The 26,804-nt window shown below is 37.8% G+C and overlaps 2 protein-coding genes across 13 annotated transcripts in view; both read left to right on the forward strand.

The window, feature by feature from the left end:
• The window catches only part of ANKRD17 (ankyrin repeat domain 17), a 173,637-nt gene extending 157,546 nt beyond the window's left edge, over positions 1-16,091 (forward strand). For 5 of the 6 annotated variants that reach the window (XM_047856518.1, XM_047856519.1, XM_047856521.1 and 2 more), the window contains 4 exons: positions 4,556-4,804; positions 5,328-5,506; positions 5,915-6,079; positions 6,716-7,318. In XM_047856518.1, the coding sequence (XP_047712474.1) occupies positions 4,556-4,804; positions 5,328-5,506; positions 5,915-6,079; positions 6,716-6,775 (653 nt within the window). In that variant the 3' untranslated portion in view covers positions 6,776-7,318. Of the gene's footprint in view, positions 1-4,555; positions 4,805-5,327; positions 5,507-5,914; positions 6,080-6,715; positions 7,319-16,079 lie in introns of those variants that run through there. The other variant, XR_007151630.1, reaches the window with a different exon arrangement.
• Positions 10,017-26,804, forward strand: part of LOC125164074 (cytochrome c oxidase assembly protein COX18, mitochondrial) — a 79,472-nt gene continuing 62,684 nt past the window's right edge. The window contains exons 1-7 of one of the 7 annotated variants that reach the window (XR_007151632.1): positions 10,017-10,032; positions 13,033-13,531; positions 14,687-14,787; positions 17,254-17,417; positions 18,385-18,509; positions 20,287-20,394; positions 23,462-24,203. Coding sequence is in view for 5 of the 7 variants with exons in the window: in XM_047856528.1 (XP_047712484.1) it covers positions 13,190-13,531; positions 14,687-14,787; positions 17,254-17,417; positions 18,385-18,509; positions 20,287-20,394; positions 23,462-23,635 (1,014 nt within the window). In the remaining 2 variants the exon portion in view is untranslated. Of the gene's footprint in view, positions 10,033-13,032; positions 13,532-14,686; positions 14,788-17,253; positions 17,418-18,384; positions 18,510-20,286; positions 20,399-23,461; positions 25,189-26,804 lie in introns of those variants that run through there. The other 6 variants (XM_047856530.1, XM_047856528.1, XM_047856529.1 and 3 more) reach the window with 6 other exon arrangements.

Raw genomic sequence — 26,804 nt, forward strand, 5'->3', positions numbered from 1 at the left:
AACTCATACATGTGGGAGTTATGATTTGAGTCATTGTTTTGCAACCATTAAAGTGATTCAGGCAAGACTCTCACTTTTACCTCTAATACTGAATTTTTAACCAGTCTGCACTTTCTTCACTTAGTATAGATCTTAATACTGTTATTTTTTAATGACGATTTAGTTTGTTAATCTGTTCATAGGAATGTAATTTTGTATTTTCATTTCTTCTAGTCTTTTAAGATTTTGTTTTCAGTATTTATCTACATACTTTTAAAAGTTGCCGTTCTGGATGCTGTTGTAGAACTAACCACAGAAGCATGTGACTTACTTTTCATAATGTATTTGTCTGGTTTTATGTACTTGAACAGGTTCTGTCATATTTCTCCATATAGTCTATACATCTTCTTACTCCCTCTCCTTTAGGACACCAGATATTAGGACCTGGCAAGTTAATAAGTTGGGATGTGGCAGACACCAGACCCTTCCTGTAAATTTTTTGTTAGAAAGCAAAGAACCCTTTCTTGAGGCCCCAGAATAATAGATTGGTGATACCCAAGAACCTTCTGCATATAAAGGCTGGGTAGAGATCACCTGAGCCCTTATTCCACTCAAACTACTAAGATCTGTTTTACCAACACTCAGTCAGCTCATGCATTGGTACTGATCACTGGCCCTAGTCTGTGCATTTCAGTCCTTGGCAAATTTAGTCAATGGGCCGTGTTGACATTCCGTCTTATAAAACTGTTGTCAGATCAAAAAGCGGTAAAACATAATTTTGAAAGGAAGAAACTAATTTTACATTGTGACACAATATACGTGTGTGTGTATGTGTAGTTGAAATAATATATTTACAAAACAGTTGTTATCCTTACAATGTATGTTGCATGCTGGTATTTTCTGTTCTGTTTTCTTTCTCCTTTAAAAACATTTTTGTAAGCTAGTCATGACCAGCCACATTAATCTCATTATCAATGGTAGTTCAGTAAACACTGAACAGAAGCATGAAGAAACAGAGTAATTTTCTTGAAGGAACATTTTTTTTTTTTTTAATGTGTAAGTCACTTTGCTCTTTCAGGACCTGTTGTCATTTCAAACCCGAAATGGATTTACCACGAAGTCAATGAAGTTTAAGCTTCAGGGCACCTTATTTGCCAAGGGACCCTGCCAAAGCCATATACCTAGTTTTGTGTTTGTAATTTTATATTCTTTTTCTAAAGAAGGTTCTCCAGGCCTGAAATGGATCATTCTTCACTCAGATGCCATCATTAGTCCAGTAAGCCTGCAGAGAGGAAGCAGTAAACAGTCATCTGATAAAAATATGGCTATGAGATTGGCAGAATCTGTGGAGAGGACAGATTTCTTACATGGGGCAAGTCAGCAGGCAGGCCTCATTATTCTGTCCATTGAAACAGAACATGGAGGGTTGCTGTTATTTTGCTTTGTTTTGCTTTTGTTTTCGGAAGGATTCAGGAAAGGAAAGAGAGACTAGATCTAACACTGAGGATTGGGCAGTTTTCTGGGGGTGATTCTAGGAGAGGTAGAACTCATTTGTCCATCATTCCATCCATCCATCCTTCTTGCCTGCCTACTACCTTTGACTTTGTCTTGACCTTAGTTATAATGGGGTTGATTTTTCTCAGGTATGTAATTATGCCCTTTTGGTACATAGTTTAAAAAACAAAACCTAAAACTTTATCCCTTGTGTTTACACCTTCTGGAATATTCTCTTATTTCCAATACTTTCCCGAGTTTTGTCATTGTTTCCAGCTTTACTGAATTATGCTGTTTTTCATATGTTTTTCTTTCATTTCTCTTAGCCCACATTAGAATTTTAGAATACAGCTTTCTTTCTGATACACCTTTGGAATATTAGAGCTTTCTTTCTGGCATGTTTTTATTGTGTGTAAGATGTTATGGGTTCATATCTCTGTTAGTTCACATAAATAGCTTTGTATGGAATTTGGCTTCAGTTCTATTCTGTTTTACATTTTTAAATGAAATGAGTTTTCCTGAATATTTAGAAAGGATAAGTGGATCAGATATCTTTTCTAGCTTAAAAGCTCTAGAATTTTGTCTTTTAGGTAAGTATGCGCAAATATGGCCTTGTACTTCATTATATTTCCTGGCTTTGTTATCCTTACCCTCCCACCACCCTCACCTCTGCCTTCTCTTAAATGATCTTGTGTTTGATTTGCTCTGTTGTCTCTTTCCTGCTCAATTTGGAATCTGTTCCCAGAAGTTTCCTATCAGTGTGGCGCTTTATTCTGGAATGAGATTTCAGCAAATATTTTTGAGAGTTCATAGGGCCACTATTGCTCTGACTTCCTCAGACTTTATTGTAAATCCCTTGTAGTTACCCAGCATAGGCAGAAGTATCCCACTTTCACCTGCTGTTCTGATTGGCCTTTTCTGCTTTTCCTCTGACTACCTTTGACTGTTTTGTTGTTCTCCAATATGTTCTTAGGTCTGGAGAATTGCTTCTTTTCACACAGATGCTGACAACACAGAGGTCTTGTAGCTGTTGGTGATTTGTCCCATTCACTTGTATTATTCAATTCATTTGGATACTTTGTTAGGTTTGTTATAGATGTTATCCATGGGTTTTTGGCTTTGTTTACTTGGTAGATTGTTTTATGGAAGGATTTGGGAAGAATCAAAACTTGCTGCTTGCTGAACCTCCATCTTCTTAGAATTCCCTCTTATACCAGTGTAATTTTAAGGTGAATTTTAAAATATTTTTAGTTGCTTCAAAGACACATAGTTGGCTTTTCTATTTTGTTATGATTTGTTAAAAGTAATGCTGTCAAGAAATGCTAATGGATCCATGACCACAGGAAATATATATATATATATATATATATATATATATATACACACACATATATATATTTGTAATGTTTTATTTACTTTTGAGAGAGAGCACGTGAGCAGGGAGGGGGCAGAAAGAGAGAGGGACAGAGGATCTGAAGCAGGTCCGTGCTGTCAGCAGAGAGCCCCGATGTGGGCTTGAACTAACAAACCGGGAGATCATCAACTGAGCCAAAGTCGGATGCTCAACTGACTGAGCCACCCAGGTGCTGCCCCCACAGGAGATATATTTTAATTTTTTATTAAGTGGTAAAAGTTTTCTTGATTTACTTTTACAGATAAGCTCAGAAGTTTCATGTTTTTGTTTCCCATTATCTATATCTTTATAATAAATTACAATTTATAAGGTACTTTCACATTCTTTTTTTTTTTGGTTAATAATATCACCACAACTCATTGAGAGAGGTGGTACTATTGATTTAGCCTAAAGTGGACCTCTGTAAGCACTAGTAAGACAACATTGATCTCCACAGTATAGTACTTTGCAAGTCTATATGATTCTAAAATATGTATAGCAAATCATTTTTAAGCATATTTAGGCTAATAATATCACTGAATTTTCTTTGTCCTCCAGATTCTCATAGCTTGGGAAGTAGAAGCAATATGCTTTTGGGTATGTGTATTTGTATGTAGATAGATAGATGGATTGATTGATTTTGCAAATTTATTAGCTACCCGAATCCTTTTGGAGGAATATAGACACACACACACACACACACACACACACACACACACACACACACGGAAAACATAAATGTAAAAAAGATGGTTAAATGGAAAAATAGTATTAAATGACTATCTCTAGGGCATACAGTCAGGCAGTTATGAGTAAATTGTAGATAGGCAGGCAGGTAACTGTTTAAACTTTTAAGCTTCAAGCTCCACCATTTATACCCTCTTTAAATTTAAGTGTGCTTGATACTTAAACTTTTCACAAGAAATAAAGTTTTGGTTTTCTTATTTTTTTCTTCTCTGTAGTACATGAAGAGATTGAATCACTAAAGAATACTCCCACATTGACTATATTAAGAACTCACCTTGTTTTGATACATAAAGCTTAAATTGTCATTTCAGAAAGCTTGCTCTGTGGAATACCATGTGATACAATAAAACAAAGTTGGGCAATGAGGCATAGCTTTCTGTTGGAATTTTATTAGCATGTTAAGGTTTCTTGAAGTCCTCATTGAAAGAAACTAATTTTTTTATGTTAGATTTTCCAAATTTGTTGGATACCTGAATTCCTTTGTTTTCGTCATTGTATACCAATGGACACGTGTTCTCAAGGAGTACAGTTTGGAAATTGCCAATACAGGCATGATTTTCCCCACCTCTATTTTGGTGGTGTTTACCTTTTTTACTTTAAACATTGTCTTCTTATTGCTCTGGTGTTTATTTTACTCAGTGTTAAACATTATTTAAATATTAACTAGTTTAATGGGGTATATCGCATGTGTAGTTGGACATCTTTACATTCTGTCATGTGACTAAATGGAAAAATTATGAATCAAATTTTTAAAAATTATTGCAAAGTCCTGGACCTTAACCAAATTTCAGTATACATAAGTTTCTAGCATTATTTTCATGCTTCATTTTCCTCAGAGAACACATACTTATGGTGTCTTCAGGATTTAAGATTTGATTTTACAAAATTACATGTATGCTCTATAGATGACATGTATACTATTTCAAAATATCTTTTCTCTAGATTCTCCTGCACAGTCAGTATCCTCTGGAGTTCGTGCACCTTCGCCTGCCCCATCATCAGTACCTTTAGGGTCAGAGAAGCCCAGCAACGTCTCTCAGGACAGAAAAGTTCCAGTCCCTATTGGGACTGAACGTTCTGCACGTATCAGGCAAACTGGAACTTCAGCTCCATCTGTTATTGGGAGTAATTTATCTACATCAGTAGGGCATAGTGGAATCTGGTCTTTTGAAGGGATTGGTGGCAATCAAGGTAAGACTTGCTATCCTGCCTACTAGAAATTAAGTTTATGCATTTAACTAAAATATCATAAGTAATATGTAACTTTTACAGTCATTCTTAAAAGATCTGTGTTCATATCTCTTTGTTTTGACTAATCAATTTTAAGAGTTCATGCCATTTTTTTATTCCCATGTGATCTCCCATTGAATTTATCATTGCATTCTGGAAATTGTCTAATACAAGCATATTGTTTTGTCCATTTCACTGTATTAAGGAGAAGCTAGTATTTTCCTGGGACTCCAGCTCTTATCTTACCTTAGCAGTTTTTCTTTTGTAATAACCAGTGTTTAGGTTATTTTATTAGCCTATTATATCACTACCTACCAACACGGAAATACTGCAGTAAATATATAAAAGTAGGTCATTATTCTAAAGGGAAGCACAATTCAATGTGGAAAATTCTAGAAAAAAAATACAGAAAAGACTTTATTTTGCTGTCTTTTGATGATAAATATCACCAACTGTTTTTTTCTGCCTCTTTGTTTTCCCTCAGATAAAGTAGACTGGTGTAACCCTGGGATGGGAAATCCCATGATTCATAGGCCAATGTCCGATCCAGGAGTGTTTTCACAGCATCAAGCAATGGAGCGAGAGAATACAGGAATTGTAACTCCTTCTGGTACATTCCATCAGCATGTTCCTGCAGGATACATGGACTTTCCTAAAGTTGGGGTAATGGTGACTTAAATAAGCATTTTTATATTTCTAAATGTTTTTTCTTATTATTAGCCTTATTTTACTTCCAAGTAGGTATTTATGAGATGATATGTGGGCTTCAGACTGTAATTATATGTCAAAATCTGGCTAAAATATAAATATTTATATCCTGATATTGTCCCAGTTGTTTAGAGAAATGTTCTTTGACAAAACATTTTGGCTGTATTAGGCTTATATATAATCTAATGCTAGAAGAAATCATATGATGGAAAATAGTTTTTAGATTACCTAGATAATGTATATTTTCAAAATAAGATGAAGTTTCAAATATCAATTTTAATGCCATTGGTTATATTGGGAAAAGTAAGCAGTGACTTGAAGATATGACTAATGTGCATAATTTTTGCTTTCTTCTTTTTTAAGGGTATGCCTTTTTCTGTGTATGGGAACGCAATGATTCCTCCAGTAGCACCTATTCCTGATGGTGCTGGAGGACCCATATTTAATGGCCCTCATGCTGCAGACCCCTCTTGGAACTCCCTGATAAAGATGGTTTCGAGCTCCACAGAAAATAATGGCCCTCAAACGGTAAGGCTGATCATTCAGTGAACATTTAGTTAGTGTTTATGAGATGCCAAGACAAACAGGATACAGGTAAATCATGGTAGTGAGGGAGTATGGTGAATATGGGAAGTTGAGGAAATTGAGGGAAATTTAATAGAGCTGAAATACAGTAGAGAGATGTGGAAAATGGTACCAAAGGCATAATATATTTCATTGGGTAGCAGATGGTAGGCAAAAGATTTTAAGTTGCAAAGTGTTATAATTTTATACATCAAAATTTACTAATGGTGTGAAAAGGGCCATCTAGAGGTTACTTCTTTTAAGTATTTTAAATTGCAAAACAATGTAGAACTCTGAACATTTACAGAAATTATTAGTGTATTTTAGTTTGTTTTGGTGTATATATAATATCTTTGTCTCATTTTCTTTCTTTAATCATCAGTCTATATGTATTCAGGTAATGGTTTTTAAAAAATGATAAATCAGATCCTGTTTGAGAATTAAGGGCTTATCATTGCTTTTCTTCATTGTTTCTAAGCGTGTTGCAGATTGAGATTTAGCTATTTTAGCTTCTAGATATTAAGAGCACTTAATTTTTGTTTTTATCAAATATGTGTTACAGACGTAACACTTAGTAAAATGTATGCTCGATTTTCATAGGTGTGGACTGGACCCTGGGCACCTCACATGAACAGTGTGCATATGAACCAGCTCGGCTGATGAGGATCGGCTTGTTAGCCTGCAGATTCCTTTTCATTCAGAGGAAATCACAAGTGGCCGAAAAAAATTCATGCTCCCAAATCATTCTACTGATGTGCTTGACTGAAGTGTGTAGGCTTTTTGCAGAAGAAGTTACTAACTGACCTATTTTCTGTGAACATTTGTGACTGCCCATTCCCCACCACCATCCGTTTTACCTTAGTTAGCATTTTTCTTATCATTTTTCTTTTTTTCTTTCCCTCTTCCCCTTTGGACATAACTTTCTGTTGAAGCTGTTCTTTGGCTGGTTGGTTTTAGTACTGTAAACTGCTTCTGAGCAAACACGGAAATTTAGCAAAATTATGTAAACTTGATCCTGAAGTTTTAGAATGGCAAATAAATGTACAATTGTTTACATAACAGAAAAGGCTAAGCAGAAAGTAAATTTCAATATGTCAGTATAGAGGCTCTACTTTATGTAGACTTAAATTAATGTGAGATATGTACCTTCATATTCAGAAATCTGGATGTTTCCTTCATACATTAAACTATTAATAAGCATAACTTTTCTGCTTGTGTAATTTAAGTATAAAGTAAAACAATGGGCATTATCAGTGGATGTTTCCCGATGCTGGCTTTTAAAATACCCATCTTGCTCTCTTTAGAGTTTGTTTGCAGCAGGGCACATATAGAAGAAATCTATCACTTTTTCATGTTTTTTTATTACCTTCTCACACTTTTAAAACTAATACACACTTCTCTTCACTCTTCTCTCTTCACTTTTACTGCTAATACCAGTAAAATTCTCTTGCTGATCGTGAAGTAATTTTGTAAAGATTTTTATTGTAATGGCTGCTACAGAGAAATGGAGCACCGTCATCATCACTTGTGGTTGCTTCTAACCATAAAATGTTTAGTCGTTCTGAGAATTTAAAAAGCCACCACTGGTTCCCAGTCAGCATATATAGGCTCTTAATATACTGTTTATTATTAAACAATTCAATGTACTATTTTATATTGGAAAATATTGATTCTTAACATTGGCTTTCCAGTCATCAAGAGTCAACATAAAAATTCCAATTTTCAGTAATCTAGTGGAAAGTATCTTTCCCCCCCCCGCCCCCCCAATTTTAAAGGCTTCTTATTCTCTACACTTGTATATTATCAGTGAAAGGGATCAACAGCTAACTTGGGGCAAGTAATAAGGGTAATTTTGCATTTGTCACTAAGACAGTTTATGGTATACGTGACTACACAGAATACAAAATAACGTCTTCATTTTACCTGTTTATATAAGATACAGAGCCACACTAAACTACTCAATGGGATTTATCTATTCCATTCACTTAAAACAATAAACAATAACGTATTCAAGAAGAATATGTGTCCTACCCTGTCTCATATGGAAAAATAAATCATATGGTTGAAATATAAAAGAAAGTAAGCATAAAAGTGAAGTAATGAATGCATCAATCTCTCTTTTTTTTTTTTTTTTTAATTAAGCAGATTTCACAGTGGTAAAACTAAAATTTAGATAAATGACTCAGAGTTGACAATAATAATATGGTTCCTTGGCTGTAAAGTAAATGAAATGATTTCTTTATTCTGGTAGCTTGAATAAGGAGTAAAAAGATTTCTCAAAAATGTCTAGAAGTTTGTAAACAACACATTTATATCTTTTAATTTAGGAAGTGGTCTTAAAATATATAAATTTATGATTGATATGGCCAAATTTAAGCGAAAAGCTAAATGATATCCTGCAAACATAGCTATGAAATAAAACTACAGCACTTTACTAAGAAAGGTGTGTAATGCTATTTAACAGTATTTTATCTATGACTTTTGCCACTATCCTATAATTTTTTGCTTATTTTTTTTTCCTGTGTTAACTAGGATTATTTTATAACTAAAATAATCCTACTAGGTAATAGATACCACCCAATAATTATTACAACACATGAGTTGTGTTCATTCACCAAACAATTTGTTAAGATGGGGGGTGTCTTACTAAGAAAGAACCTATATTTTCTTGACTTTAAACCTATGGGACAGGGGGATATAGATTGTATGCTCCATATTTAGTTTTAGAGATCAGTCTTGTTGAGTACAATACCATGATTTTAGAAGTCTGTACTAGGAACATTTTTCAAATACATTTTTTATATTTCAGATGTAATGCACTGCATTTTTATTTGAACAATAAAAAAGAACCCATAATCCTTTGAGACCATGCAGGTCTTTTTTTCCCCCTTTTTGAAAGTATATGGTTTGTGTAATTGCAGACTACATAATGTATTTCTTTCATTCTTTTAAGAAGTGACTTAACTCTTGGAAATAATATTTGGGTTAGATCACACTTCAAATACTGAAATAATTAGTATCTCAATTGTGTAATCTTTTTATACCAAGCATTCCATTTTAGAGCTGATTTTATTTACCAGTGCCAACAGAATCCCCTTTTCATAAGTTCTCAACATATATCAACATATTCAGAAAAACTGATTTTACTATTCATGTGAAAGATATTTTCCCCTTCTGTTTACTGTTGTTGTAAAACTAAGTCATTTTGTTAGTAGTTGAAAATTAACTTTTTGTTAAATTACTTATTGTGATTTTTCTTCTCAGGAAAAAAATGGCGGTGGGGTCAGTAGTTCACTGACTGATTCTGTCTTGTTTTTCATGAAAATATTACACCATCTTTCTTTTGACTCAAATGACCTAAATACACATTTGATAAAAATTATTTTGCATACTATATTATTCACTTCATCTTTCAAACAATACAAAGTGATAGACTAAAGAGGGAAATTCAAAATCACAAAGCTTCTTCAGAGCCTCTGTTTTATTTCATCTATTTTTCACATTGAGTTTTTCAGAAACACTCTCATTCCTGCAGATCTGCCAGTACAGAACTTTTGCAATGCCAAGTAGTGTAACGCACACCCTCAGAAAGCAGAGGCCACTCTGCTGTCCACCATTTTGGCCTATGAAAGATGTGGTAGGAGATAGCAGGGAAACCTGTATACATCGTCGCACTGATCAATGCTTGCTTCAACATTCCCAACACTCAACTAACTGGTGTTATTCCCAGGGGATGAATTTAGGATGAGAGCTTCATTAGTGCTTTAATATGACTTAACTGTGTTACTTACATACCTTGATTGCAAAACTACTGTCACTTGTATTTTGGGTGAGTAAAGAGTGTGCAACTATGGCTTGACATAAATAAGAGTTCTGTAATGTGACAGAATACATGACTAATAGATGTGTTATAAGAGGTTTCATATTAGACTTCTACCTTTAAATGCATTCACACTTTTGAAAGCTGAAAGCCAATTTTGCATACTCAGTACTTAAGAACCATGATAAGAAAGATGAGAGGATGTTTTTCTTTAAAAAATTTTTTTTAATGTTTGTTTATTTTTGAGAGAGAGAGGGTGAGCCCGAACGGGGGAGGGGCAGAGAGAGAGGGAGACACAGAATCCAAAGCAGGCTCCAGGCTTTGAGTTGTCAGCCCAGAGCCTGACGCAGGGCTTGAACTCACAAGTTGTGAGATCATGACTTAAGCCAAAGTTGGACGCTTAACCGATTGAGCCACCCAGGTGCCCCAAAGATGTTTTTTGACAGAGAGAGAGAAGCTAATTTTACATTATGTAGCTTTGGTTTTGAAAAGCAATGCATTAAGTAAGTAGAGGAAAAAAAGAAATTCAACCTAAATCTGATTCCAAGAGGTCACTTTAACAATTTCTTATGAAAATACCTTTTAAAGGTTCTTTTGTCAAACATTTCAAAAGGCAAATTTGGAAAATGAGAAATTAAAAGTACAAATATACAGTTTACGTGTGTAAATAGCCTATATTCAAAATTTGACCCCACTCCTGTGTTCAGCACTGATGGGTAAGAATTTCAGAAACTGCAGAAAGAAAATGAAAGTCTGTTTTTAAGGAGCTTAAAGTTAAAAAAATAGTGTGTGACATAGTGAAGACAAGACTATTATAGGCTAATTATAAGCTAATTATAAATGTTGAACTTTAAAAAAGTGTTCTGGTATGTTGTGCAAGTTCATTTGCAGTATTAGAGTTGACAAGATTTCATTTGGTTTGCTGGGTGTTTGTATGGTCATTTCATACTGTGTTCTGCAACTCAAAAGATACAAGTTAACACAATGTTGGATAACCAGTACATACATACACATCAGTGCTAACACTCTACTTTTGTATTGGGCTTTTTAATTTTTTTTTTTAAGATTTTATTTTTTACGTAATCTCTACATCCAACGTGGGGCTTGAATTTACAACCCAGAAATCAAGAGTTGCACACTCCAGGGACTGAGCCAGCAGGAACTCCTGTATTGGGCTTTATAATTGGCAGATACTTCCCCCGCCCCAACATGCTTTACCAAGTAGATCAGTTTCGATCACCTCTAATAAATGAATGTTAGCATATGTGAAATTAGTAGAAAAATATCCATAAATTTTATTTAGATCACAATATTGAAGCTTACAGTAGCAACACTTTAAAGTGAGAATATGTGACACCAATATGTATCCGAAAGGGTGGACCTCATCAACTCCATGTCTCCTGCATATTAAAAGGTCAGAGTACCTAGCTTAAGTGCTACTGTGGAAGGACCAATTTCCAATGACACCAGTTCTCTGGAAGGAGAGGAATGCAGCATCATAGAATTTGCTTCTTTATTCCCACAATCTTTAGGTGAAGATATTTCCATTTAAAATTCGTGTCCACTTAAAATCAGTAGTGAGTAGCAACCAGCTGTTTCTTATTTACCTTAAGTAGAGTGGTACCTTCTTCGTTTTTTTTGTTTGTTTTTGTTTTTGTTTTTATTTTTCCTTTTAAAAAGGAACATCTTAGGGGCGCGCCTGGGTGGCTTAGTCAGTTAAGCATCCAACTTTGGCTCAGGTCATGATCTCCCAGTTTGTGAGTTTGAGCCCCGCATCGGCTCTCTGCTGACAGTGTGGAGCCTGCTTGGGATTCTCTCTCTCCTCTCTGCCCCATTCGCACTCCCTCTCTCTGTCTAAATAAATAAATAAACAAACTTAAGTTTTAAAAATTTTTAAAAAGGAACATGTACATATAGCATAAGTTGGGATTTGTGTGTTGAAACATTTCAAAATTCATGTAGGTGCAAAATTTGTAACTGCAGTTTGACATAACCTCAACATTTGTTGGAGGCTTGTTTTAACCAACATTTTACCCCGCACAACACAATTTGGGGACTAGGACTAGGAGTAACCCCTATGTGAGTAAACTCCTTCACGTCATTCCAGTTTGTCTGTACTGTTGTCAGGAACACAAAACTAAAAACTAGTCCGTGTAGATTTAGCCTATTCCTTTTAACCCGAAGACAAAATGTTACTGTTGAGGCTTTTGAACGTTTCTATAGGATACATGTAAACTAGTAAAGAATACACCGTGCTGCCAGTGATAACCCCTCTTAAGTAATGAGACTATCGTAATAAAGTTTTGCTCTTTATAATGGAAGATAAAATGACACTCAGTTTGCAGTTGGGCTTGAAAATGTTAATTGGAACAGGTAAACCAATTAAATCTTTATACTGTAGATAGAACTATGCCTAGTACGTAATGGATGCTCATTAAAACTCAGGGTCAGCCAGAAACACATGCCTTTCTCCAAGCAGGCATTTCGGCAGTATAACCTATCTCAGTAAGTAGCAGAAGCAATCAGGTTGCACGTAAAGAGGTGGGGGACTACCCTCTCTGGTCACAAAAACCACCCACCCAGTCTTTCCACTAAAATCACACAATCAGTTTGAAAGTGAAAAAGAATAGGGGCGCCTGGGTGGCTCAGTCCGTTAAGCGTCCAACTGGGCTCAGGTCGTGATCTCCCGGTTTGTGAGTTCAAGCCTCCCATCGGGCTCTGTGCTGACAGCTCAGAGCCTGGAGCCTGCTTCGGATTCTGTGTACCCCTCTCTCTCTGCCCCTGCCCTGCTCGCACTCTGTCTCTCAAAAAAGTGAATAAACATTAAAAAAACAAACAAACAAAAAAACCTACTAAAGTGTAAAGGAATGGAAAGGCTCACGCCTCACACCGACTTAAAAGGCCAGGGCTCCTAGGGACAGCCCGGTCCCGCCCAGGGCAGCAGGCCCCGCCCCCGGCTCTACAATTCCGGTCCAGCGTCCGAGGAGCTCCAAGCCAGCAGCGGGAAAGTTTTGTGTCTGCGCAGTAGGCCTGCCCGGTGCCGCGTGGGAAAGGCGGGACTTTCCTACCTCCTGCGTCATCGCCAGTGCGACGCAAGACGTCACTGGCTTGAACGGGAAGGTCAATAGTAGTGGAGCGAGCACCCGTTTTTCGCTTTGGGTTTCCGGCGCGTGCGCTTGGCGGTCTAGGCGCCGCGGATCGTAGCCCGATTCTAACCTCTGATGCCCGTGTTTTAGCTCGGCCCCAGCGCCCACATGCTGTGCCGGCTTGGCGGTAGGTGGCTGCGGCCGCTGCCTGCACTGCAGTTAGGAGTCCGGGTCCCGCCTCTTGCGCCAACCTCGACGGGCGGCATTAAGCACTCTGCTCTGCCCGCTTGGGCGGTGGCGTCAGTGTCTGCAGTGGGCTCCGGCGGCCCTGGCAGCTGGTACGAGGCCCTGGCCACGTCGGCGCCGGTGCAGGGCGCGGAGGAGGTGCTACTCGGCGTGCACACCGCCACGGGTCTGCCCTGGTGGGCCTGCATCGGCCTCACCACCGTGGCTTTGCGCGGCGCCGTCACTCTACCCCTGGCCGCCTACCAGCACTACATCCTGGCCAAGGTGAGGGCCACCTGCACCCTGCGCATCAGCTTCGGCGGTGAAGGGTGGTAGACGTCTACCGGGGGCTTAAAATCCCTGGCTGCCGCCGGAGTGCTTAATGTAAATCATCGTGACCGCCTTCTTTGCTAAGGAATTTAACTAGCACTGGATATGGAATTGAGAGATGTCTGGTGATATGTGTACTTGTCATGTCGTTTACCCTGCTGGGTTTGTGCTCCAAGCCCAAGTGGTTGCTGCTGCTTGCTGCTAGAGAATGAGAGAAGTAAAAGAATTAGCAGAAGAAGTTGTGTGGAGAAACCTGTAAAATTTCCGTCTTAAAGGTTGTAGTAGCCTGTATGCCTGCAGCGTCTTTTGTCCCCGAGTATTCCAGTTCACCTTATTGAAAACAACTACTAAACTAGCGATTTGCAAACTTGGTTCCTTATTCAGGCCGTGCTGCCTACAACTCGGGTTAGTCGCAGCCACTTGACCTTAAGTGTTTCGTTATTTTTTCTGTGGAATCAGGTAGTAATGCCTTCCTGGCCTACTTCACAGTGTTATGATATCAAATCAAATACTGTAGGTTAAAGTGCTTTGAAAGCAAAATATTATTCAAATGGGAAACTTCAAAAATAATGTCTTAAGGTGTTTTCAAATAATTATTGAGGATGCGGAGACCCGGAAACAAAGGAAATTATCACCATTAAGACAGTGACGTGCTGTACAGAATTAACACAGAACAAAAATAAATACAAACTTTTTGTGGCTCTGTCGCTGTCACAGAGCGTATTAAAGACTCTTAATTAATAGACTTCTGTTTTCTCAGTTTACATTATTGGAAAATCCAGGGGTGAAATATTCTAGGATTCAGTTCTTATTTAATCCTTATAATAATTCTGTGAGGTAGGTGTTGTTAAACATTTTATATTATGAGGAAACAGGGTTTTACAGCTTAAGTAACTTGCCTGAAATCACATGGCTAAGAGTATGAGCTGGAATTTGAAATTTGGTTGTAACTGAAGATTTCTGAAGCAAATTAACATCTTCTGCTTAGACTTAAATTTTCTTGAGATGATCAGTAAACCACATTTCTGAGTGAGTTAGAGGCATATTATGAGTGGTTATGGATAAGATCCTTTATGTGCTCATAACAAATTCTACGTTTTCTTTAGCTAGGTGGAAAATTTGCAGCCAGAAATAAAAAACATTGCAAGGCATCTCAACCAAGAAATTGCAATTCGTGCAAATCAGTTGAAATGGTCCAAAAGAGCTGCAAGGTGAGCTAATTCTGTGCATATAGACCTACATATGTATGTATATATATACATACACTTACATACATACCCAAATTGTGTCTGTGATTATGTTAATTAGAGGTTTGAGTATTCTGTAGCTGTAGCAGCAAAGTAGTTCTTTCACTTTTTAATATTTTAATGCGTTTGTGTGGTATGACAGTTTTATATAGTGGACTGAAAGCAAGAAGTAGAGAAACAAAGAGCAAGTTCCTTCTTGAGGGACTCCAGCCTCCTGAAAAAGACCTATAATCAAATAATGACATAACAATTATAAAAAAGGTTATGTACAAGTTCGGTCATCATGGAAAGTCAGGGAAGGCTTCACAGGATGAAGGTACCATGCCAGTCTGTTGGAATTTTAGTCAGCAAATGATACAGAATATTTATACACTTGACTGTTTTGGAAAGAAAGGTACAGCAGACAATAACCCACAAGAAGGGGGAGGTAGAAAATGTGAATGTGTGAATGCCAGGGTAGAAGAAATTAGTTAGCCAAGGTGCTGTCTGTCCACTGTGGTTCCCCTGTGTAGTTGTCTGCCTGGGCTCTTAGCCTTAGAAAGTGCTTGAATGGGCTGCAATTCTATGCCTGCACTCAGCCACTGGGAACTTCTAAGTCCTGCTTCAGTCAGCCTAAGTTACTAGTCAAATTCTGGTCCTTACTAGACTAAGTATTCACCAGTTCACAGCAATGAGAAAAATAAGGGTTTTTATTATGAGTATATGATGTATATATGGTTGTTCATATATTTTTACCTATATGGGTAGACATTTGCCTACTATTTTCAACATGAAATTGCTTCCCTCTTCACTTAGTGTTGAAAATTTGGAAAGACCTGCCATTTATTTTTATTTCAGAGAGAGAGAGAGAGCAAGCAGGGGAGAGGGGCAGAGGGAGAGAGAAAGTCTCAAGCAGGCTCCACACGCAGTGCAGAGTCTGACTCGGGACTGGATCCTGCAACCCTGGGGTCATGACTTGAATTGAAATCAAGAGCCAGATGTTCAACCGACTGAGCCACCCAGGTGCCACAGAAAGACCTGACATTTAAAGAAATCATTGTGGTAGCTTAATATCTTTACTTGATAAACTTAAGAGTGTTTAAGTTTTATTGATCAGAGAAATCTAAGGACAACAAATCTAGGCCAAAATAACAGATTCATAGCTGCTCATCTGAGTTATAAATGCAGCCTAGACAAGCCTGATACCTTGCTTATGCAGTACTGGCAGAATGATTTTCCAGATACATCCTCACACAGATAGATGACTTTCTAGAAAGACACATCTGAGGGTTTCCTGCATTTTCAATGGAACTGAGTCTTGAAGGGTAAAAGTGAGTTTGTCAGGTGGATAGCCAGGTAAGTGGACTGTCCACGTAGATGATTTAATGACTTCCAAAAGCATGCTGATGTAGAAGTCTGATTTATTGGATAGCCTATGTCATTTAGGCACCAGAATATATAGGTGTGTGTAAAAGAGTAACAAAAAATAAAGTTCAAACAGTAGGCAGAGTCTAAATTACAAAGCTTGGGATATCTGTGTACTGTCTTAATGTAATACTACACTATAATTGTGGTACCTTCAAGCGTATTAAATGTCTACCTTGTACAAAAACCTGCTACAAGAGAATTAGAAATGAGTAAGACCCAACAGTTGACCTTCAAGGAGACTTTGATCTAGAAAGTGGGACTTAAGGCAAGAGCAGGAATAACTAATAGGATTAACAGAGAAACATGAAGAAAATCTTCATGAAAGAATTGAGGGGCACCTGGGCGGCTCAGTCAGTTACGCGTCCGACTTCGGCTCGGGTCATGATCTCAGTTTGTGAATTTGAGCCCTGCGTCAGGCTGTGTGCTGACAGCTCAGAACCTGGAGCCTGCCTTGTATTCTGTGTCTCCTCTCTGTGCCCCTCCCATGTTCATGCTCTGTCTCTCAATAATAAATAAACGTTAATAAAAAATTAAAAAGAAAAGGATTGAAGAATGGAGACCATTTTAACAGGTCAAGAACATACATATTACAGAACCACATTGCTATAAAAGGTATATTCAGAGATCAAGTAATTAAGCTTGCCTGGAATGGAGGGATTTTAGTTAAATGTGTTTTCACCTTTAGAATTTTTGGTAAAGACTGGTCAGACCATGTCAGTAGTGAAATTTCACTTGTTAAAATCTAATTGGCCAAAGACCATCAGAGACAAAGCTTATAATCCGACAATGTCAGATTTATCAGATTGTTATATAATTTGTGTACATTGCTAGAGAATTTTCAGTAAAAGGCTTCATTTGCCTTTTGTTAGGCAACCCCTTAATATAGCCTATGAGAACTAAAAATCCTGCACAAAACTTTAGCTAATAACTACAACATGGGTGTGTTTGTACTATGGGTATGAAGCACTGTTAGTCAAATGACATTTTCTCCTTTCCCTTTTTTTCCCTCTTCCTTCAAACTAGACTCACTTATCTAAAGAATATGCGGAGGCTTGTTTCAGAGCTGTATGTTCGGGACAACTGCCACCCTTTCAAAGCCACTGTGTTGGTCTGGATTCAGTTTCCAATGTGGATCTTCATGTCCATTGCCCTCCGGAATTTTAGCACAGGAGCAACACATTCAGAAGGTAGTTATTATAGAAGTCTCTTTCCCCCAAATAAGTTCTCTAACAATGTTTTTGTACTCAAAAAACAAAAACAAAATGTGAAAAATCCCTATACTTTTTATAATTAGTATATTGTCACCATCTTTCTTACAAGGGTATAGGTTTTAAAATATCACATATTAGCTAATTAGCCATGTTGAGAAAACAAATGAATATAGAAAGGACAATAGAGTTGACCCTTGAACAACACAGGTTTGAACTGGGCAGATCCACTTATAGGTGGGTTTTTTACAGTATGGCACTATAGATGTATTTTCTTTTCATTATGATTTTCTTAATAACGTTTTCTTTTCTCTAGCTTTATTGTAAGAATTCAGTATATGATACTTGGGTTATAGGTAAGGCTTCCAGACAACAATAGGCTTTCAGTAGTTAAGTTCTTGGAGAGCCAAAAGTTATACACAGATTTTCAGCTGCTCGGAGGGTCAGCACCCCTAAGCCCTGAGTTGTTTAAGGGTCAACTGTACTTCTTCATGGAAGTCATCATAAATTTAGTGTTATAATTCCATGATTAAGTTTTCTGGCCAAGAATTTCTTCTGTTTATAAAATTAAGAGATCAGAAAAGTTTTCAGAGTTATGAATGTAAACATTAATTAAGAAACAGTATAAACTAAAGCATGTATTTTTTACTTTCATTTAAAGGCATTTCTAACCAGAAAGTAATCTGAACAGAAAGAAAGTAGCCTCTGGACAAATAATTATACAAATACAAGTCTGAAAGAGTGCTGCTACTCTATGCTCCTACAACTGTTTGCTACAGAGAGCTTCTTGCCTCTTTCTCAGCACAGGAAGGACTAGTTTATGTTGTGGAATGAAAACGAATGAAAGCAATACATGTCTTCAGTGTGAAAGACCCCTTATTTGAATTAGACTACTTATGTCTTGTGTCTTTCTTCCTGCTATGTTTTATTTATGAAACTGTTTTAGCAGGTTTTTCTGTTCAGGAACAGTTGGCTAATGATGGGATCCTGTGGTTTCGTGACCTCACTGCACTGGATTCCACTTGGATTCTGCCTATCTCTGTTGGTGTCATCAATTTACTAATAGTGGAGGTCAGTGGTTTTAAATGAGATTTGTTTGCCATTGGAATCATTGAGATTTTTGTTGCTGTTGCAACGTTTGAATAGGTGGTGATAGCTCTGAGCTAGAATTGAGATTCCTTGGTTTCTGGTCATAGATCAGACATTGGCAAACTCTGTCTGTTTTAAGCCAGTTCCTTAATCTCTCTGGGGGCCACATGCTTATAATTAAAATGGAGGAGCTGAATTAGAACACTTCCAAAGTCTCTTTCACCTTTACAATGATATGAATCTAATGCATACAATTTTGTGATTTGTTTTTGGTAAAGAGAGTAATTAAGATGGTTATCAATCTGGTTTTATTCTTCCAGTAGGTTGGCAATTTGTGTATATATTTAAAATGTAAATTTGTAAGCAGGAAACACCATATCTGATTGTCATTTTTTAGCTGTATGACCCTAGAAAAGTTAGAACTTAACTTTATATGATGGAGTGGAAAAATACAGACATACAAAATATGTATTGTCAACTATGTCTTACCTTTATCCCATGCTGTGTTACTCAGCAGTTTAGGGAAAGCAAGCTTTTAGTTAGTTGTATGAGGAGCTGTTCTCAGACTTTGAGTAGAACATAGTCTCTTTGAACTGGAAGAAACCTTAGAAATGATCTTTAGAACTTCAGTTGAGATCTCACAGACCTGTCACTGGTCTCTGTTTGGGGAATCTAAAATACCTTCCTAAAATGATGGTACTCTAATGTCTTGGGTTAAAGTTTCTTGAGAAAAGACTCCATGTGTAGTCTAAGTGTTTTCCTAAGATCACCTAGCACAATCCTATGAATGTGGTTGGTACTTAGTGAATATTTGTTAGAACGAAGGAAGTGGTAAACACAAGGTCACAGTGAATTAATGTCAATCCTTAGCCTTTCCTTTTAGTGACTAATGACCCAGTATATATAAGTTTAAAAAAACTTACTTTTTATTTTTTTAATTTTAGAGAGAGGGAGGGAGAATGCGAACCGGGGAGAGGGACAGAGGGAGAAAAGAGAGTCTTACGCAGGTCAGCGCTCCATGCGGAGCCCAGTGCAATGATCTCATGACCCTGGGACCATGACCTGAGCTGAAGTCATGAGTCGGATGCTCAACCAACTGAGACACCCAGACACCCCAAGAAAATTTATTCTTACTTAATATACACCATGTGGCAGGCACTGTTGTAAGCAATTTACATGAATTAACTTATTTAATTCTTAGAATAATCCTACTAATTTTACTAATATTACCCTACTAATATTACCCCTGTTTTAAGTTAGAGAAAGTGAGGTACAGAAAGGTTAAGTAACTTGTACAAAGTCACATAACCACTAAATGCAGGGCTGTTCACATGAATCTAGACAGTTTGGATGTAGATTCTGTGTTTGCAGTTATTACACTATGCTGCCTCTTAAGTAATTCATAATCATAACTGCTTTTCCTAGCCTGGTTCTCCCCTTATTCCATGGAGCCAGATCACAAACCTTTGAAGTACCTATTAAGTTCCTTCTTTATGCCAGGCACTGTATGTAGGTACCAAAACAAGGGTAGTGATTCATACATAGTACCTATCTTGAAAGGACTTTCAGTCTTACAATCTTTAAAAAAAAAACACAGATGATCAACCATATACAGTTATCAGTGTTTTATTTTTAACTTTTCTGCTTCTGTTAAAATATATGTAGGTGGAGGTCAGTCAAAAATCAGGTTGTATTTTAAACCTTGTCTAATTTAATATGCTTAATACTCATTGTGTGTGTTTATATTCTACTCTCTCAGATTTTTGCTCTGCAAAAAACTGGAATGTCTCGTTTTCAGACGTATATTACGTACTTCGTTCGTGCAGTATCAGTGTTGATGATTCCAGTTGCTGCGACAGTATCTTCAGTGAGTAAGCACCGGCATTGTGTGTAGTGTGCTAAATCCTCTCTGTGCATAGCTTACACTGGCTAGGATTCTGCCTCTTTTTTTTAATGTTTACTTATTATTTTTTTTTTTTAATTTTTTTTTTTCAACGTTTATTCATTTCTGCGACAGAGAGAGACAGAGCATGAACGGGGGAGGGGCAGAGAGAGAGGGAGACACAGAATCGGAAACAGGCTCCAGGCTCCGAGCCATCAGCCCAGAGCCCGACGCGGGGCTCGAACTCCCGGACCGCGAGATCGTGACCTGGCTGAAGTCGGACGCCCAACCGACTGCGCCACCCAGGCGCCCCATTGTTTACTTATTTTTGAGAGAGAGGAAGAGAGATCTGAAATGGGCTCTGCTCCGACAGCAGAGAGCTCCACATAGGGCTCGAACTCATGAACCATGAGATCATGACCTGAACCGAAGTCTGACACTTAACTGATTGAGCCATCCAGGTGCCCCAGGATTCAGCCTCTTCTATTGAGCTTCATTTGACTAAGTCCCTTACTGGTTTCCAGGTTTCTGTAGTAATTAATCTATCACCAAGTGACACTCGAATATTTCTTGGGTTGGTTAATCTTCCTCTGTGTGAAAGTGAGTTAGCTGTCAACTCTGTTTCTTTTTTTTTTTTTTCCAGTCTTACATAGTGCTGTGAACATAATATTTGCTCTGTTTAATTAGTTGAAATATTGAATTCCTTCTGTCTACATAGACTGGGCCAAGGAATTTAGCTCTTAAAAAAGAAACAAAACTTCATGCTGAGTCCATAATGGCTCATATATAATATCGCTTAACCTCATAAAAATTCAGTGGGATAGGTACATCTGTCCCCATTTACATGTCATTACACTCTGATAGAAATGGAAAAAAATAGTTAACGTTTGCAGTTATTCCCTATTTTCAGCCTTTGTTTATTTCCCAATGAAACTATAGTGCAAAGAGGGCAAAAGCTGTATTTGGCATTATCTCTGTCTTTGCTGAGGGCCAACACATGGACCATGAAGTAGAAGTCATTTGTTGGTGGTATGTAAAGTTATATCTGCATATATGAAAGTACTTCATTATCCTAAGAATCTGAACCGGTATGTTTTTAGCATCAAAAATGTATTTTTAAAGCTGTCCCTTGGCCATAATACTGTCACTAATCCTGTGTAAAATAAGTAAGTCTCCACATTTCTAAAATAGACATCGTAATGTCTGTGAGAAGTAATGAAATAGCAACAAGTGCTTATTATGGTACTTTTCATGTAATAGTAATGTTGTAAAATACCCTGTGAAAATAGAATAGTACAGAGTCATCGCATTTCTGGGGGAAAATAATACCAGTTATAACTAAGGAAACTCCCTGGTCAAATAAGGTAGGAGCAGTGAGTTTTCCGTGAGGGATTGGGTTTGAAATGGGTGACAGAGATCTACAAAGCAATGTCTTAAGTACCCAAAAGTTTATTCTCTCCAATATAGGAAATTCAGAGTTAGGCAGTTTGGGGTAGAGCTGGTATAGCAACTGCGTGAAGATAGGAGAAACCCATCCGCCTTCTCTCCCTGTGTTCCATCATCCACAGCCTGTAATTTCTATCTGTAAGGCCACGGGATGGTCATGATGGCTGCTGGAGCTTATCTTGCAGGATTGGTAAAAGGGTGCTTCAAGTGCAGTTATCCTCCTTAAGGAGCCTTGCCGGAAGTCGCACCAAACACTTGTGCTTACGTCTGACTTATGTGGGTCATAACCTAATTGCAGAAGAGGCTGGCAAGTAGTCTTTTTTTTTTTTTTTTTTTTTTTTTTAAGATAGCAGTATACCCAGCTAAAAAAGAGAAGTTTATTACTAAGGAAGAATTACTCTTAGTAGGCAATTTCAGGGTAGTTTTTGTGTCCTGGGTAAGTTCAGATGATGATGGCCAGTATTTATTTGATATTGACCTTGTGCCAGGCACTGTTTTAAATGACTTACATATTTTAGCTCATATAATTCATCCAGTGTGCACTGAAGTGGGTGCCATTATAATCTCCACTTTAGTGATGAGGAAATGGGCACACAGAGGGTAAGTAACTCACCCAAGGTCACTCATTTATTAAGTGATACTTAACATCTCTTAAGTATCTAAGGCACATCCAGGCAGTTTGGCTCCTGCTCATAACTACTATGCTAATCTCCTTTGAGGATGTATTACGTTCTGCCCCTAAGAATTTACTTTGGAACAAAGGCAGGTAGGTCACCTACTGTGCTTAGCAGTCTCTGTAAGTTACCACATTTTTTCCCCCCAGCAACCTTCTGAAGTAGGTATAGTTCAGTTCCCATTTTACAGATGAGGAAACTGAAACAGAAGGAAAATAACTTCCCCAAAGTCAAATAAATGGAATTCAGATTCAGGCAGTTCTACTCTGGGACCTGGACTAAACCACCATAGGGTCATGCCCCTGGAGCCTGATCACATTCTGATGCCAAAGAAAAGTTTGGAACAGGGATGTATATATGGGAATATTTTGAGAGGCTACAGAACTTAGTCCTTGACCTAAATAAGTCACCCTGGATGGAAGTACAAGAGAAAGTGGAAAAGAGACTGTCTCTGACAAAGGCTAAGATACTATATTCCTGACTAAGAAGCTGATTACTGGGGACATTATAGACGATAGATCACTGTGTGGAGGGAAATGGGATCCAGGGAGCAGGCTGTGCCCCACAGTACCCTACCTCCAGTACAGCAGCTTCTCAGGACTCTTGTTGGGGGAAAAGTGTGCTGTATTGGCAAAGAAGGGAGGTGACATCTGTCTTGAGTCTCTGCCTGGGAGATGCTCTCTGCCACCCACTTTCTATCATGAATACCTCTCCTTTTGCTTTCTTTTCACTTTTTGGTCCTTTCAGCCTCCTTTCTTACTTACTAGATTCATGACAGGTATCTAATAGCCGCTACAGGTCTTGCTCAGTCTGGTGCACTGCTATTTACAGAGATTGTAATTTTCCTTTTTTATTGCCTGTCTGTCTCTGGACGTCAGTGTCCTTGGAGAATGGAGAAGCACTAACATTCACGTCCTTTCTTCTCTTTACAGTCCATTGTCCTCTACTGGTTGTGCTCCAGCTTCATGGGCCTTTCACAGAACTTGCTGCTGCGTTCTCCTAGGTTTCGCCGACTTTGCCGAATACCATTGACCAAGTCAGATTCAGACACTCCTTATAAGGACCTCTTTGCTGCCTTTTACGCCAAGTTCATTTCAAGAACATGATAGGCTTTCCATGTTGTAATTTTGAAACAATTGGAAGTATAACTATCATACTACATTTAAGTTTAGAAATTCAGATGTGATTTAATTTGTCTTTATTTAAAATCAGGAATTGCGTGAAGTACTGTGGGTTAAGATATAATACAAAAGTAGAATCAAAGTGTCTGGTTCTGCTTATAAAATTACAACTTGCTAGAGGTGCCAAAACTTTGGAAAACAGGATTAGATACTGAATGATGTTAAATTACACTGACCAATCTCATACATTAAAGTTTTTTAAAGTAAGAGAATCCAGTGAGGTGATTCTTAAAATTTTGGTGGTGTGGAGGATCATAGACCCGTTTGCACATCTGCTAAAGCTATGGTTTTCTTTTCAGAGAAATCCTGGAACTCACAATATGGGGGCCTTCATTGACAACCCCTCTGTCATACACCAAGGCTCTCTGGTGATTTCCTGGTTGAGAACTCTTATTCTCATGGAACGTACAATGATGAGTTAATGTGTGACTTTTAAAAAATGGACTTAAGATACATGCAGTAGAGTAGTCCATACAAGAAAGTACCTAATATGGTAGGTGATCTTGCCTTACGACCTGCTCTGAAAGAATACGAAACGGGTACATTCCTTTTTCTATAATTTAAGACGTCTGGAATAGAGTACAGCACTAAGTATTGCTAGAGCCCAGAGTGGAAAGTCTTAAGCATTAAGTTTATTTAGTCAAAGGAAGAAAACTGGAATGGTGGCTACCTATTGTGGATGTGATTTTATAAACTTTTTTATTTGGAAGATTAAGTACTCTAATGGGTTTATTATGGTAGACATATAGGTGAAATTAACAGGTAATATAAATGGTAGATCCAGTTGTTTGATTTGAAAAGATGATAAAACTAATTGTGGAATAATTTGACAGTTACTTAAGAAGGTGATAAATTGTAAGTTTTCATTAAGTTGGAATGCGAATACAATCCAAGATGCCCTGCCATCCCAGCTCATGTTTTACAATAAAGTAAAAACTAAAGCAAAATCAATTCTTTCTTAAATAATGTCTATTACGTCTTAGCCATTTTGGTTGCCACCTAATTGAGAATTTAGAGGTAGCATTTAGGATCTGGTTTTCTTTTCGTGACTTCCCAGTCCTGGGTTGTGACTGCCCTATTGATGGAACTGTCTTTCTAATCATAGTGAAGGAATTGAAACATATGTACAGTCAGTCCTCATTATTCACAGATTTTGTATTTGCCAGTTTGCCTACTCGCTAAAATTTATTTGTGACTCTCAAATCAGTACAATGCTTTTGATGCCACAGAGTGGCAAAAAAATTGAGTCATTCGAGGTACATGTTCCCAGCTAGGTCAAATAAGGCAACACTGTGCCTTCTTGTTTCAGCTTTCATACTATATAACCAAGTGTCCTTTACTTGGTCTATTTAGTGCCATGTTTTTTCTCATTTTTGTGCTTTTTGTTGGTGATTTCGCTATTTAAAATGGCCTCCAAGTGTTGTCATACTGAAGTGCTGTCTAGGGGCGCCTGGGTGGCTCAGTCGGTTAAGCGTCTGACTTTTGCTCAGGTCATGATCTCGCAGTTCACGAGGTCGAGCCCCATGTCAGGCTCTCTGCAGTTAGCAGGAGCCTGTTTCAGATCCTCTTGTCTCCCTCTCTCTCTGCCCCTCCCCATCTTGTATGCTCGTGCTCTCTCCCTCTCTTCCTCTCTCTTTCCCTCTCCCTCCCTCCCTCCCTCACCTCTCTCAAAACTAATTAGATATTTAAAAACAAGTCAGTCAATCAATGAAGTGCTGGCTGGTTTTCCCAAGCACAAGAATGCTGTGATGTTCCTTAAGGGGAAAATACCTACATTAAATAAACTTCGTTCAGGCATGAATTATGGTGCTTTGGCCATGAGTTTACTGTTAATGAATCAGCAATATATTTTATTGAGTTGACAAAAACGTGACAAGAGGCTTGCAGGAACATGACCCTTTTTTTTCTCTTGGAGCAATGGTTTATGTTCACTAAGTCAGTTTTTGTGGTAACTTTGTAGAATATAACAAGAATTGACTTTCTGTAATGTGCAATCAAGGAAGCAGAGGCAGAAATGGGTATGCTAGTTGTATTATAGCAAAAAGAGGAAAGGGAGTTTGAAATATTGGAACAAGTTGACTCTTGCCATGTGTATCATTGTGTACTGATACATACATTTTTCTCATAATGGGGTGAAAGAATTCAGCCCTCTTTCCCCATCTTACTCTAAGAAGTTGTCACTTTCTGAAAGTAAGAAACAAAGGAATGCCGTAACTCCCTTTTCCAGTAGGTGAATCTGCTTTCATGAGCATGCTTTTCCTTGTTTACTCTGATTCCTCTTGATTTCTAAATATATATTTAACATCTTTTTTCATATAGATAGTGTACCTAATTTCCTATTGCTCTCCCATTTTCAGACTTCTTGAATTGCTGTTACAATGTATGTAAGTTTATTTAAGAATATTTCTCCCAGATCTCAAAATAATTTCTGATAGGGTTGGAGGTAGCTGGGATCTTGGAAAATACTCATGAATAAAGAAAACTGATATATTATGAACAGAGTTGAATCAGTCACCTGACTTCAGCCTGGTAAATATTCCTCTCATTTCTTTCTCTAGGCAGAGTTGTTAGTAAATAGCAAGTCCTAGTTCAGAAAATTTCATCTGTGGTCTTTGCTCTTACTTCCCCAGCAGTTTGTCATAGTCTGGAGTGTTTCCAGAGCCTGAGGTCAGGGGAGGTGGGTACTGGATGCACACAGAGGACACACATGCTGTTAAGATCCCTTGACAGCTTCCTGTTGGATGCTTCTCTGTCCTCTGCCGCTGAGGGACTGGCAGAGCTCTGTCCTGGACACTGCAGAGTTCAGGAAATCTTTCTGTCTTTTCAGATAGAGAGCATAATCTATTTGTGTGTGTTACCCTTCCTCATTTCTGGAAGTCAGTCTTCTTGTTTGTTTGTTTGTTTGTTTGTTTCCGGTGGGCCTTGTTTTTGTCTCTCACCCAGATTCACTTTTTTTTCTGGGTATGACTCAGCCCAAGAGTTAGGACAGAAGTCCTGGATCTGTTTATATTATACCATGATGATACTGGAGCTCGGAAGTATGTTAGGAGATGGAACTGTCATACCCAAATAACTAAATTAGTTTTCCCTGGAA

Source organism: Prionailurus viverrinus, chromosome B1, assembly GCF_022837055.1.
Source record: "Prionailurus viverrinus isolate Anna chromosome B1, UM_Priviv_1.0, whole genome shotgun sequence".
NCBI lineage: Eukaryota > Metazoa > Chordata > Mammalia > Carnivora > Felidae > Prionailurus > Prionailurus viverrinus.